This window comes from Dermochelys coriacea, chromosome 4, assembly GCF_009764565.3.
Source record: "Dermochelys coriacea isolate rDerCor1 chromosome 4, rDerCor1.pri.v4, whole genome shotgun sequence".
Classification (NCBI taxonomy): Eukaryota; Metazoa; Chordata; order Testudines; family Dermochelyidae; genus Dermochelys; species Dermochelys coriacea.
In genome coordinates this window covers 10,375,341-10,390,684 of record NC_050071.1, presented here as the reverse complement: position 1 = coordinate 10,390,684, position 15,344 = coordinate 10,375,341, and the positions used below count along the sequence as shown (strand labels likewise).

General features: G+C 43.6%; 1 protein-coding gene across 1 annotated transcript in view; it reads left to right on the top strand.

Moving 5' to 3' along the window:
- The first annotated feature begins 424 nt into the window (after positions 1-424).
- TEX15 (testis expressed 15, meiosis and synapsis associated) overlaps positions 425-15,344 on the top strand; it is a 75,549-nt gene continuing 60,629 nt past the window's right edge. Inside the window, exons 1-5 of the mRNA XM_043513044.1 lie at positions 425-523; positions 2,285-2,441; positions 6,471-6,636; positions 11,378-11,612; positions 13,091-13,237. Coding sequence (XP_043368979.1) covers positions 2,297-2,441; positions 6,471-6,636; positions 11,378-11,612; positions 13,091-13,237 — 693 coding nt within the window. The 5' untranslated portion in view covers positions 425-523; positions 2,285-2,296. The remainder of the gene's footprint in view (positions 524-2,284; positions 2,442-6,470; positions 6,637-11,377; positions 11,613-13,090; positions 13,238-15,344) is intronic.

The window sequence follows — 15,344 nt, the reverse complement described above, 5'->3', positions numbered from 1 at the left end:
TCTTTTGCTGGCTAAATGTGATGAAAGAGACAAACCTGAGAACCATGAGATGATACCTGTCACCACAACCATACCACAGAACCTGTCACCTTTTGTGTACAGCAACAGGCAGGAAGCTTGCTTCTTAACTCTGATTTCCTGTCTAGATAAGTATCCTATACTAGCCAAGGCAATACCACAGCCTTGTAGGGAAGAACATGTAATGGGGTCTACAACCCCATACAGAACACAAACAGCTGGGGGAGAAGAGCCTTTCCTGTTTATAAGCAAGTAGCTTGATCACACCCCCATGCAGCTGTCAGAGCTGCCAATCATGGAAGCCTGCACTCACAGCTGCAACCACAGCTGCAGAGAAAACAAGGCCTGCTATAAAGGGAAGAATATACAGAAGGAAGGGGAGGCAGAAAAGCTTGGGCTAGCAAAGGGGTGACAGTCCTATATCAGGCCTCTTCCAAGAAAACAGCCAGGAGACTAAAGCTGACTGCAAGCCATAAAATTGTATGGTTGACAGCCTTATTTGAAGGTGAGGGTCCAGGAACTGCCCTGACTGAGAACAAACAAAGGAGGGTCAGTCAGGAGAAGTAGACAGGACTAAGTATTATCTAGACCATCCCTGACAGGTGTTTGTCTAACTTGCTGTTATATGTATTAACACTTCTTTATTCTGCTGTTGCTAAGAATTTGTAAACTATGTAATGACTTTAAAAATACAATAAATGCCTGATCATATTTTTTTATAAAAATGCATGACTCTGTATATGCATTAAATGGTTCGCCTTTGACCTTAAGGCTTTATTTAAAATGGACTTACTGCATATGAAATATTTTTCTTTAAAAATATCTGCTATCACATATGTATGTATTAACACTATTTTGTTATTACTAAGATTTTTGCAGATGTAGTAACTTTTTTATTTAGAAAAAAAGAAAAGGAGTACTTGTGGCGCCTTAGAGACTAACAAATTTATTTGAGCATAAGCTTTTGTGAGCTACAGCTCACTTCATCGGATGCATTTGGTGGAAATGTATTCTTTTTGCGAATACAGACTAACACGGCTGCTACTCTGAAACCTTTATTTAGAAATGTACTGTTCTAAAAATGCATTTTAACACCTTCTGTTATTCAGACTTTGTACAATAAATGGGTAAAATGGACATTTTCCCTCTAAAAATTAAAAGGTGTGAAAGCTATATTTATTCAGTTCTTTCTAGTGCACTCAATAAAGATAAACTTAAATAAACACTTCTTAAAAAATTCAAAATGGCTGACACCAAAAATACTGGTCTCTAAAAGACCAAAACACAAATTTTTATGAAGAGGGAAAAGGTAGAGATATAACTACTAACCTCAAATTATAAGATCAGCAAATAAATCTTTATGAGAAAGATTTCTTAAATCTTTCATAACACTGTCACTGTACTCCTTCAAGGAGCATATGTGTTTTGTTTTGTTCCTTCAAAGACTTTCTGGTGATGAGCTAGCTCATTAAGTCTGCACTAGCAAAAGTCTTAGACATTACAGAAGAACAGTCACCTGGACATGTAAACTTCTGTTTAAAAGTTTTTCCAGGAAGAGAGAAACAAAGATGTGTGATAAGATAAACACAACTCCTTTTGGGGGAATAATGTCATAGGGAATTCTTACATCACCAGCAGCAGAGACGTGTAAAATCCTAAGTGACAAAGATCCTTTGTACAGTGTATGTAATCATACTTTAAAAATGTGGAAATAAAGTGCTGTATGATACACTAGCAGAAAAGTTTCTAAACAGAATGGTTTTCAGAATTTTCTCAGAGGAGGAGGTTGGCTATCAGTTGGCTATTAATAACATATTAATTGTAGTGTGACATGCCTAGGTACTCCCTTAGTGGATCAGCCTCTCATTGTGCTAGGTGCAGGACAAACATGCAAGAAGGAAGAGAGTTGTTGCCCCAGAGATGTTATAATTTACAACATGACAGACAGGATGCAACAGGATGACAGGACAGACAAATGGGACTGGGAATAGTGACATAGAGATGAATTAAACTTGTATAGTTCTTGGTCCTCTATTTCCCAGAGAGCATGAGGATATAGCGTCGGAGGAACTTAGTAAAGTTAGGGACTGCTCGATAGATAGTGATACCCTATTTGGCTGCTAAGCAGGTACAGTTTGATGCCTCGCTGAGCACACAGTACAGCTGGGAGGATGAGATAACAACATAGATAGAGTTGAGCAGAAAAGCAGAAATACCAATGGACTGTTTCTTAGGTGGTTACTTACGGCTTTCATTACTGTTTTAGGCTAGCGACAAGATGGAAATGGAAGAAACTAATAGAGTTAAAGTGCAGAAAAAAATAAGATCAAATGAGAAGCCACCATGCGTGACAGCTGTTGGTGTAGAAACAAATCCTTTGAAAAAATTTACCATCCCTAAAATAAAGAGGACTGCTGATAAAGGTACGGTAAACTGGTAACAAAAATCAAAACTGAGCATTTTTGTCAAGTGAAAATTGTGCATAACTGTGTAAGTGATGTGTGTTATTCCAAAGCTCCATCTATAAATGATAACACCTCAAAGCCTTGAAATCAATGGACTTGTTTCATATTTAGCACCTACCAGATGTTGTGAACTGAGCTGATTAAAGCTCAGAAAAACCTGCTTGTTACTTCAATCACCCTGACATCTGCTGGGCAATATAGAGAGTGTTGGGGACAACTTCGTGGTGCAAGTGCTGGAGGAACCAACTAAGGGCCGTGCTCCTCTTGACCTGCTGCTCACAAACAGGGAAGAATTGATGGGGGAAGTAGAAGTGGGTGGCAACCTTGGCAGCAGTGACCATGAGATGGTTGAGTTCAGCATCCTGACAAAAGGAAAAAAGGAGAGCAGCAGAATACAGACCCAGGACTTCAGAAAAACAGACTTTGACTCCCTCAGGGAATTGATGGGCAGGATCGCCTGAGAGGCTAATATGAGGGGGAAAGGAGTCCAGGAGAGCTGGCTGTATTTTAAAGAAGCCTTATTGAGGGTGCAGGAACAAACCATCCCGATGTGCAGAAAGAATAGCAAATATGGCTGGTGACCAGCTTGGCTTAATAGTGAAATCTTCGGTGAGCTTAAACACAAAAAGGAAGCTTATAAGAAGTGGAAACTTGGACAGATGACTAGGGAGGAATATAAAATTATTGCTCGAGCATGCAGGGGTGTAATCAGGAAGGCCAAAACACAATTGGAGTTGCAGCTAGCAAGGGATGTGAAGGGTAACAAGAGTTGCAGCTAGCAAGGGATGTGAAGGGTAACAAGAAGGGTTTCTTCAGGTATGTTAGCAACAAGAAGGTCAGGGAAAGTGTGGGACCCTTATTGAATGGGGGAGGCAACCTAGTGACAGATGATGTGGAAAAAGCTAATGTATTCAATACTTTTTTTGCCTCTGTCTTCACAGACAAGGTCAGCTCCCAGACTGCTGCACTGGGCTGCACGGTATGGGGAGGAGGTGAGCAGCCCTCTGTGGTGAAAGAACAGCTTAAGGACTATTTAGAGAAGCTGGACATGCACAAGTCCATGGGATCAGATGCAGTGCATCCGAGGGTGCTGAGGGAGTTGGCTGATGTGATTGCAGAGCCATAAGCCATTATCTTTGAAAACTTGTGGAAATTGGGAGAAGTCCCCAATGATTGGAAAAAGGCAAATATAGTGCCTGTCTTTAAAAAAGGGAAGAAGAGAATCTGGGGAACTACAGGCCAGTCAGCCTCATCTCAGTCCCCAGAAAAATCATGGAGCAGATACTCAAGGAATCCATTTTGAGTACTTGGAGGAGAGGAAGGTGATCAGGAACAGTCAACATGGATTCACCAAGGGCAAGTCATGCCTGACCAACCTAATTGCCTTCTATGATGAGATATCTGGTTGTGTGGATATGCGGAAAGTGGTGGATGTGATATATCTTGAGTTTAGCAAAGCTTTTGATACAGTCTCCCACAGTATTCTTGCCTGCCATTTAAAAATGTATGGATTGGATGAATGAACTATAAGGTGGATAAAAAGCTGGTTAGATCGTTGGGCTCAACGGGTAGTGATCAACGGCTTGATATCTAGTTGGTAGCCTGTATCAAGTGAAGTGTCCCAGGGGTCTGTCCTGGGACGTTGTTCATCATCTTCATTAATTACACTAAACTGGGGTGAGAGGTAGATACACTGGAGGGTAGGGATTGGGTCCAGAATGACCTAGAAAAATTGGAGGATTGGGCCAAAATAAATCTGATGAGGTTCAATAAGGACAAGTGCAGAGTCCTGTACTTAGGACGCAAGAATCCCATGCACCGCTACAGGCTGGGGACCGACTGGCTAAGCGGCAGTTCTGCAGAAAAGGACCTGGGGATTACAGTGGATGAGAAGCTGGATATGAGTCAACAGTGTGTCCTTGTTGCCAAAAAAGCTAACGGCATATTGGGTTTCATTAGCAGGAGCATTGCCAGCAGATCTAGGGAAGATTATTCCCCTCTATTTGGCATTGGTGAGGTCACATCTGGAATATTACATCCAGTTTTGGCCCCACCACTACAGAAAGGATGTGGTCAAATTGGAGAGAGTCCAGCGGAGGGCAACAAAAATGATTACGGGGCTGGGACGCATGACTTATGAGGAGAGGCTGGGTGAACTGGGCTTATTTAGTCTGCAGAAGAGAAGAGTGAGGGGGGATTTGATAGCAGCCTTCAACTACCTGAAGGGGGGTTCCACAGAGGATGGAGCTCGGCTCTTCTCAGTTGTGACAGATGACAGAACAAGGAGCAATGATCTCAAGTTGCAGTGGGGGAGGTCTAGCTTGGATATTAGGAAAAACTATTTCACTAGGCAGGTAGTGAAGCGCTGGAATAGGTTACCTAGGGAGGTGGTGGAATCTCCATCCTTAGAGTTTTTTAAGGCCCAGCTTGACAAAGCCCTGGCTGGGATGATTTAGTTGGGCTTGGTCCTACTTTGAGCAGGGTGTTGGACTAGATGACCTCCTGAGGTCTCTTCCAATCCTAATCTTCTCTGAATTTATCATTACTGACTATAACAAATATCTTGAATTTAAAATATATTTATTTAGTTTTGTCCAGTTTTGCTAACACATCCCGAAAACTCTTCTCAAATGTTATATGTTCTGTTACATATGAACACCAATACATGGAGTTAGAGAGAGTTTGTCAGTTTCTGAAATAGAGGAGATGCTTTCTGTTGGAGTCAGGTGCCACAAAGTGGTGACTTAGAGCCTTTGGCCTGAAATGTTCCCACAGGGTCATGGACCATGGAAAAAGGTGTGACCGCATCCCCCTCAGTTATTTTCTCTGCCTGCCATTGGAGTGTAGAAACATTTCTTTTGGGGGCTTTGTGTATTTGGTATTGTGTTGTTTGTTTGTATTGTGTAGAAAGGTTTAATTTTAGCTAGTTATGGCAGTTAACACGTTTCAAGATGGCTATGATGAGTGAACTGTGTGTCGCCTCCTGTCAGGCTTTTCCTGACCTGCCAATCATATAGTTCAGTTTGTCACATTGTGCATTATTCAGTTGTCTTCTGCCTTTTCCTGAATTTAGCTCAGTCCAGTGAAACTCCAGTCCAAGGTGCACTCCTCACTCACTCTATTAAGCAGCATGGGGAGTGGGGAGCAAGCAGATTCGGCTCTGTGGCTGCCGAATGGAGAGTTTGGAGGAGCTGTGGGAAAGGAAGAGTGGAGCTGCCAACCCTGAATATGGTCCTGTTGGTACAGAATGCAGATCCCTGCCTACCTAGGACACCATGGATGTGTCAGCCCACTGCTCTGCTCTCTGTGCTGACTTCCTGTTGAACATAGAACATGGACCATACATTTAATGCTGATATTCTAAACCTTCCATGGGATTAATCCTAGCTACCTGGGAGATTCTCTTTCCTCTCTATGAGCACCATCTCTTACAACAGAAACCTTCCTTAAGATCAATGAACTGTACCATTATGTGAGACATGCAAGACAGAACTTTCTCAGCAGCTAAGCCCAGACCCTTGGGCAAAGTAATTAGCATGACAAATGGTCTCAGAACAGACAGCAAAAGCACACTATTTTAACGTATCCATTGTGCCATGCTGCCTCACCTTTGGTTAATGTTTGCCATAATTAATTTAACAGACTTAGAGCTTGTCTACACATAAACCACTACAGCTGTAGTGCTTCTGTGCAGACACTACCTATGCCGACGGGAGGGATAATCCATCTCTCTGAGAGGTGGAAGCTAGGTCGACAGGCGAATTCTGCCATCAACCTAGTGCTGTCTACACCGATGGGTTCGTTTAATTGCATTGGTCAGAGGTGTGGATTTTTCACACCTCTGAGTGACGTAGTTATACTGACCTAATTTCCTAGTGTAGATCAGGCCTTAGTGAATTTGCTGTCAATGAAATCTACTTATGTCAGTCTGCAAAGGGTATTGGAAAATGCGTCATATATTCACTGTTTCCTTTGTTGTGTTTCTAGTTTCTTTAACACCCTGCTACACTAATCAGAGGGAGTATAGAAGCATCAATCATACTCTGAGCCAGTCTCGTCTCAACACAGGATGTGACCTGCAGTTGTCGTGGCAGTTTGGTGAGATAAAACTGGTACACAATGAAGATCTGGAAAAAAAATTTGCTTCAAAGAGGTAGGTTATTGCAAAATGAATGGCAGTGGATTCACCATGGTGACTTTTCATGACTTATCCCTTTGCTCTTAATATTCATTCATCATTCCTTTCCATTGTGAGACCAGCTTCCTCCAATGGCAAGTCAAGGATGCTAGTGTTACCGTGGGGCTCACTTTACAAAGTGTCCTTATGGGTCATTTGCTTGCTGCGTAATATGACTTCCATTACTTTATTTGTTTTAAATCTTATCCCAGCTTTTCCTGCCACCTTTCTTTACCTACCTACGTGTTCTTTATTTACAAGGTCTTCAGGAGACCGTGAGCCAGGTCTCTGTCCTGCTACATTCCCTATGCAGAGTCTGGCCTTGTCTCCTGATCCTCGTGATTCTTATGGGTGTTGCTGGCAGACCTAGAACTATAATCTTCCTGGCAGGTCCAGGTACAGGGAGCATGTTGGTATAAAGGAATGGAGAGATGGTGCGACAGTCTACAGACAGTTCCTTGGGCACCATCCATCAACTGTTCCAAATAAGAGCAGACCCCAGGCTTCATTAACCTGTGCCAGGTCAAGATTCAGGGAGCCATAACAGGCTGTGAGAGTTTTTCCTCAACTGCAGCCCATCTCCTTAATCTTTGAAAAGCATAGGCAAGTTATGCTATGTGATGATTAATTAATAATGTCTTTGGTTTTTGTAGTTTCATGCCAAACATTTAAAAGCATTTAAATAGAATTAAATCTACAGAATATAATCTATGAGGGGCAAAGCACATACGCATAACTGAGCAGAAGTTTCCAGTTTTTTCCTGTTATTGATCAGGTAAATTGGCCTATCTGCATGTGACGCTTCTGATCACTGGCTGGAGGTGAGGATGAGACCAGCCCTGAGGAAGGTCAGGTCTCATAGGGAATCACTGGGGATGGAAAACCGCTTTGCAGCACAGCCTAATTGTCAACAAAATACATCTGTGATGACCTTGGATTTAATTATTTATTAACCCAAGTTGGAAGGGGGTGAGACATTTCTTTGGTTTATGATGCTCATACATTTCAGCACTGCTATCTCACACATGTACGTGCTAAACATTTCTAGATCCACTATCGTGGGTGAGTGTTTACAAGTGAGAAGCATTAGAAAGGCACCATTCTGATGATGAAAAGTTTATTATATTAACAAACAAAAAGCTTTGTGAAGCTGTTTATTACACACACAACGTAACTGATGCAAACCCATAAAAGCAAGGAAATGAAAAGTTAGACCACCTAACAGTGTGTGCCTTCTCCTCCTCCACCCCCAAACACGTGCCTTACCATTACTGCAAATGCCCTGTGCCACACACCATGGACTGCAGCATGGAACTCTGCCATTCTTCTGCCCTTCTGCATGTGCCTCTTTATCAGGCTCCTTCCTCCATGCTCACAGTTGTGGTTGTTTGGGGTAGTAGTTGGTGGTTCTTTGCAGATCTCTCTGCCTGGCTCCCCGGACCTTTGAAAACCTGCATGTGTTGGGTTGTGTGTGAGGCTCTCACATGAGAGGGACGTCATTGTCCTACTCTAAGGGCTTGCACCTTACATCTGCTTGAGCACCACCTGTGCCACTGCTGCAGGGGGCAGAACTTGCCTTCGTGTCTCAGCTACCTCTTGCCTTCATCTAGCTTATCGTCATCATAGTTTTCCTGTACAGGAACTCCTCACTTAAAGTCGTCTCGGTTAATGTTGTTTTGTTGTTACGTTGCTGATCAATTAGAGGACACGCTCGTTTAAAGTTGCGCAATGCTCCCTTCTAACATCGTTTGGCAGCTGCCTGCTTTGTCTTTGCAGAAAGAGCAGCCCGATGGAGCCAGCTGGTGGGGGCTTGGAACCAGGGTGGACTGGCAGCCCCCCGTCAGCTCCCTGCTCCCCTAAGTTCCCTGTGGGGCAGCTGCCCAGCAGGCTATCAATTGCGGGCAGTTCAGCTGTCCCTCCCCCACTGCTATGTGCTGCTCCTGCCCTCTGCCCTGGAGCTGCTCCCGGGAGCCTCCTGCTTGCTGTGCAAGGGGCGGGAAAAGAGGGGTGCTAATGTCAGGGTGTCCCCCTTCCCCCCGCTCCTGCCCCCTGCTACTTTACCCCATTTCCATAGAGCGGGGGGGAGCATGACAGGGCTCAGGACGGAGGGAACTTGCTGGCAGCAGCTGCTGTCTCAACTTGCTCATCTACATAAAAAGGCAGTGTACTTAGAGTGGGGTCAGTGTACTTAAAGGGCTGATGCGCGTCTCTCTCTCACACATATGGGGTGTGTGTGTCTGTCGCTCTCTGCCATGCTGTCTCCCCTCCCTCTCGTTCATGCTGCCTTGTAGAATGTGAGGCTACATTAACAACAATGTGTTAAGCCTTGAGGGCTCAGCCGCGTGCTAGTTCATCATTTAGCAGTAAAGCATCCCCTGGGAAATATCCCACCCTCTGACTTCACCACCTCAACCAAGCTTCCCAATCATCATTGCTGTGTACAGTATTAAATTGTTTGTTTAAAACTTATACGTGTATATATGTGTGTGTGTGTATGAAATATAGTCTTTTGTCTGGCAAAAAAAATTTCCCTAACCCCCCCTATTTACATTAATTCTTATGGGGAAATTGGATTCGCTTAACATCATTTCACTTAAAGTCGCATTTTTCAGGAACAGAACTACACTGTTAAACAAGGAGTTACTGCAGTTAGTTTGTGTGGCATAGCATAGAATGTATTGTGTCTAGCATGCTTTTGTACCAGGAACCGTTGGCCCCCCACCTGGACCATGTCTGGTCCCAAGCCCCATAAAGACTTTGGAGATGTGCCTCCTGCCCACCGCTTATATATACCAGACATCAGCACACAATTCCAGTGCCTTGTATGTCTGGGTGAGACCTGCTTCACTGCACGCTTTCAGCTGCTTGACTCTGTGCCTGTACCGACTTCTTCGGTCTGCTTCTGGGTACCTTTGACCCCTTCATCAACGAACCCGGAGGGTCCGTCGATTCGATTCTTCCCCACAGTAAGTGATGCAAATCCAGAGGCAGTATCATGGTTTAATTAAGGACAAACCCATTTTGTCTCACCCTACAGTCTTCAGGTTCCTTAAGGGTTTGGTAAATGTGTTCGTCCCTTACCCCCCCCCCCCTCCCATTAAGGAGCCCTTTACTTTAAAACCTTGGACTTTAATCTTGCGCTGATAAAAGTGATGGGCACTCGTTATAAGCCTATTGCAGAAGCCTTTCTTGAGTGGGTTTTGATCAAAAATATCCTTCCTGGCAGCCGTTACATCTGCTAGGAGGGAGAGTGAGCTCAGTGCTTGGATGGGTACTGCACCTTACAGTGGCTCCACAAGGACAAAGTCACCATGAGGCCACATCCAGGCTTCATGCCTAAGGTGCTTTCAGATTTCCACCTATCTCAATGCATTTCTCTGCCCATGTTGTGTTCCAGATCCCATTCCCTCCCTGGGGCAATTTGTCTCTGTACCCTAGATGTAAAAAAGGTGCACTGCTTTTATCTGGAAAAGACCGGGCCCTTTAGCAATTCTGGTTGGTGGTTCTTCAAACATGTGCCATTGTGGATGCCACAAGCTGCACGTTCACCTCATGCACAAGGCTGGAGTTTTTCAGACTAGATGTGTCCGTCGAGGCTGCACGCGTGCCTTATGCAAGTTCATGCTCCTGTACAAGGACATAAAGGGCAGCTCTGTTCCCTCTAAGCTGTGTGCGTGTGCGCGCACACACTGTGAAACACCGCGTACACAAAAATTTGCACAGAAGCACAACAATTTGCACAGAAGAAATTTTTTGCGCACATGGCCTGTCAAAAATTAGAGGGAACATTGAAGGGCAGAACACCTGTTACCCTCTCTCGGTTCCCTTTTTCTGCCTCTGGCAGTGAATGGAACCTGCTGCATGTCCCACCTGCTGGTTCTTAGCATTGGCTAAATGTCCTACAAACTAGGGCTGTTGATTAATCACACTGGTAAACAACAGAATACCAGCTGAAATTTATTACATATTTTGGATGTTTTTCCACATTTTCAAATATGTTGATTTCTATTACATCACAGAATACAAAGTGTACAGTGCTCATTATTATTTTTATTACTAATATTTGCACTGTAAAAATGATAAACAAAAGAAATAGTATTTTTCAATTCACCTTATACAAATACTGTAGTGCAATCTCTTTATCGTGAAAGTATAACTTATAAATGTAGATTTCTTTTTGTTACATAACTACACTCAAAACTAAAACAATATAAAACTTTAGAGCCTACAAGTCCACTCAGACCTACTTCTTGTTCAGCCAATTGCTAAGACAAACAAGTTTGTTTACATTGAAGGGAGATACTGCTGCCTGCTTCTTATTTACAATGTCACCTGAAAGAGAGAACAGGCGTTTGCATGGCACATTTGTAGCCAGCATTGCAAGGTATTTACGTACCAGTTATGCTAAACATTAGTATGCGCTTTCATGCTTCGGCCGCTATTCCAGAGGACATGCTTCCATGCTGATGATGCTCATTTTAAAAAAATGCGTTAATTAAATTTGTGACTGAACTCCTTGGGGGAGAACTCTATGTCCCCTGCTCTTGCCTGTGAGCTGAACTGTTCAGAGCCAAGCCTCCCACAGGGGAGGGTAAAGTAGTGCCAGTAGGACCCTGGGATAGTTATAATATTTACTTGTATTGTCCATGCACGTCTTTGAAACCTGCTGGCTGTGTTAGCTGTCAGAGTGTGTAACCTCTTTTTATTTCATTGCTAGGGCCAAGATGCGTGAAGAAGGGAGGCAAGGCAGAGAACTTGAGGAACATTTTTGCTTTTTAGTGCTGCCTTGGGATGAGGCCTCAAAAATTTACCACAGTGGAATACATACCAGTGAGTCTGCCATGAAGGAATTAGGAAATCCCCTCCTTGGAGTTTATTTATTCAGACATGTTGATGTTGCTTTGAATTATGCAAATAGATTGATCAGTGCAGAAAACATCCTGGTTTTCAAGGTAGGTGCCATGTAAAGAGTTAGGGGGAACATTTTCAAAAGTGCACAAGTGCTCTAGGTGTCTGTAACAGGGCAGGCTCCTCTCCCACCTTGGGGTCCTCACACACAGCCTTGGACACCTCTTGATTGTCAACACCTGAATGAGTGTTTATTTGTTACCACTGTCACAGTACCCGTGAAGCACTTCTAACTACCGTGTCCCACTATTGTCACGATCCCCGTGAAGCACTTCTAACTACCGTGTCCCGCTACTGTCATGATCCCCATGAAGCACTGCCACCTTCTGCATCCTTTTGCCACCGTCAGAGTCCCCAGGCAACCCTTCTATCTATGGTGTCCTTCTGCCTGCAGCATCCTTCCACTACAGACCCCGTGTAGCACTGCCTCCTGCAGCATCCTTCTGCCCTCAGCTGCCATCATGATCCCCATGCAGCATGTCCGCCTGCAGCATTCTTCTGCCACCATTGTAGTCTCCATGCTACACTGTTACCTGCAGTGTCCTCCTGACACCAACCCAGTCGCTGTGCAGCACTTCTGCCTGCAGCATCCGTTTGCCACTGTCACCGTTGCCATGCAGCATGTCTGCCTGCAGTGTCCTTCCACCCTCAGTCGGCGTCACAGCCCCATGCAGTGTGTCTACCTGTGGCGTCCTTCTGCCTTCTGCTCTTTCAGCTTGAAGAGGAAGCAGTCTCACCAGCCAGAGACCTGGCTTCCCCAGGGATTTGCTAGTCGTCTCTCCTCCCCTTCTGCTTCCTTCTTATATTTTTTAACTACCTTCTCATCTGATTAGATAATTTTCTCCTTAGCTCATCAGCCCACAGTCTGATTATAGTCTTCTGCTCCTCAGGGCTTCTCTGGGGGAACTAGTTGGTGTCTAGTGACCAGAGTGTTGGGTCAGCTGCTGGCTCTCAGCACTCAGTCACAGAGCCTAAATCCTATTTTCAAAAGTTACTGAGGAGCCTCATTGACTTTTATTGGGAGTTAGGCTCCTAAGTGCCTAAGTTGCTTCTGAAAACGAGACTTGGGTTCCTAGGTCACATAAGCACTTTTGAAGATTTTACCCCGGTGAATACTATTTCAAGCTAATTGCTTTGTGGTGCTCATGAGTCATTTGCCTCTTATTTAAGCTATGTTATTTAGAAACTGATGCACTGTTAATAATATATCCCTTGTATTTTGTACATTCCACAAAGTGTGTAAACAGAAGAAGTTATGGAGATAATTTAAAATAAGAATAGGTGTGTAAGTAGTACCATTTCTAAGTATTTGACAATATGCTGACAATAGAAGCCGTTAAAAACTGTTTTTTTTTAATACTTATATTTCCTTAGATAGTTATTATTTCTTGGAAGCCATTCCCTTTTGTTGCATTCCTAATTTTCCTGCTTTCCTCTGGAAGTGGGTAGTGTATGTTTGCTTAAACTATAATAGATTGATTTTGGCACATCCTTGTTGAAATCTTTTGCTTTATTTAAGCAGGTTCTCTTTGGAAAGGTAAAAAAAATTCAGCCTCCAATGGGTAGAAAGAAAATTGCTCTGGATCCTACACCAAACTTTGATTGCCATATGTCTAGAACTGCTCCTACACTTAAAGATCCAGTTGATCTGCAGGCCATTGGCTCATCGGTACGTTGACCTTTTATTTCACTTGGTTTGTTTATACATGATCTAAATAGAATTGTATATATCATCTTTCCTTGTTCCCATCCTGGAAGCACAATATGAGAATAAAATGCTAGGGCCAGATTCACTGATACTCTGTCTGCTTTGTGCCACTCAAAGTAACGGTAAAGTCAGCTTGACTGGATGGTTAAGATGGGTTTACAGCTTGCTTTATGTCACTGGAGTAGTGCAACGTAGCTGGAACATACCAGTAAATGTGGCCTCCAAATTCTTAGGAATGGTCTGAAGCATTAGATTACATAAATAATAAATCTCTGTATAAAAAAGTGTGGTGATCTGTGTCATGACTCCATAGGATTGGTGTTATGCCCCCAGCTTGGGACAGTCTCTAGGAAGAATCCCTTCAACGTGCCAGCCCCCCTTTTGTCACAATCTGAAATGTCAGGAATTTGGTCCCTTGTTGCAATGCTGGCAGGCAAGGGGCTGAAGATGTGGCTCTACATCTGTTTGTCTGTATGGGTAAGATAGTACTAGTCGAAGTTGAGGGCCTGGGGATTTTCCAGATGAAATAGAAATTGATGATGGAGTCTGGTATTTTCTTTGCAGCAATCTTGTTTATTTATAAAGAATGTTCAAAGCCCTGCTTCTCCTAATGGAGGAGGAATGAAGAACAAAAGGGGCAATTTCTTAGCTTGCACCCCCAAGCCTGTTTAGCCAACAGACAGATACTCACAGGCTATTGCCTGACTTTCTTGCTTTTGCCTCCGCCTCCCTCTTTTCTATGTGATCTCTCTCATCACACATACACTCTCTCTTTCTCTCACCCCCGCCCCCCGTCTCAGCAACCTGCCTCCCCTTCCCCCTCCCCCCCAACACACACTCAGTCCAAACTCCTGGGTCGGTTCGCAAGCTCCATTTGTCTCAGGTGTGGGCTTTCTGATTTACTCATCCTGACAGTTATGTTAGTTGAACAGCTCAGGAGGTGAGTGCCCCCTCGAACCCCCCATCACACTGTTCTTGTGTTTTGCTTACAAATGCTATGCTTTTCCATTGGCTAGTGTGAGCCTCTTTGTGTTTGAGGAGTAAATATACTTTACAAGGTGAATCATGTAGTATGTATTCTGTGAGTTGTTTCATAAAACCTTTGTGATTGGTTTGGTGTTTTTCACTGGTGCTTTTCAGTTCTTTTGGAAAGTTAGGAAAAAAAATTTCTACAGCTTGAATATTGATGTGGTCTTTGCAAAGGCTTGTTTTTTGCCTGTTGATGTCTCTAAGCTCAAGTTCCCAACATGGAAAGCTTGATTGCTGATGGCAGTGACTTCAGCTCAAAGAGTAAGCAGTCTTCAGGCTTTGGATCAGTGGTTTTCAACCTTTTTTCATTTGCCTACCACTAAACAATTTCAAAGGGAGGTATCCGCAAAAAGAAAAGGAGTACTTGTGGCACGTTAGAGACTAACAAATTTATTAGAGCATAAGCTTTCGTGAGCTACAGCTCATTTCATCGGATGCATTTGGTGGAAAAAACAGAGGGGAGATTGATATACACACACAGAGAACATGAAACAATGGGTTTATCATACACACTGTAAGGAGAGATTTCAGAGTAGCAGCCGTGAGTGATCACTTAAGATAAGCCATCACCAGCAGCAGGGGGGGAAAGGAGGAAAACCTTTCATGGTGACAAGCAAGGTAGGCTATTTCCAGCAGTTAACAAGAATATCTGAGGAACAGTGGGGGGTGGGGTGAGGTGGAGGGGAGAAATAACATGGGGAAATAGTTTTACTTTGTGTAATGACTCATCCATTCCCAGGCTCTTTTCAAGCCTAAGTTAATTGTATCCAGTTTGCAAATTAATTCCAATTCAGCAGTCTCTCGTTGGAGTCTGTTTTTGAAGCTTTTTTGTTGAAGGATAGCCACTGAAACTCTTAGGTCTGTAATCGAGTGACCAGAGAGATTGAAGTGTTCTAAAACTGGTTTTTGAATGTTATAATTCTTGACGTCTGATTTGTGTCCATTGATTCTTTTACGTAGAGACTGTCCAGTTTGACCAATGTACATGGCAGAGGGGCATTGCTGGCACATGATGGCATATATCACATTGGTAGATGTG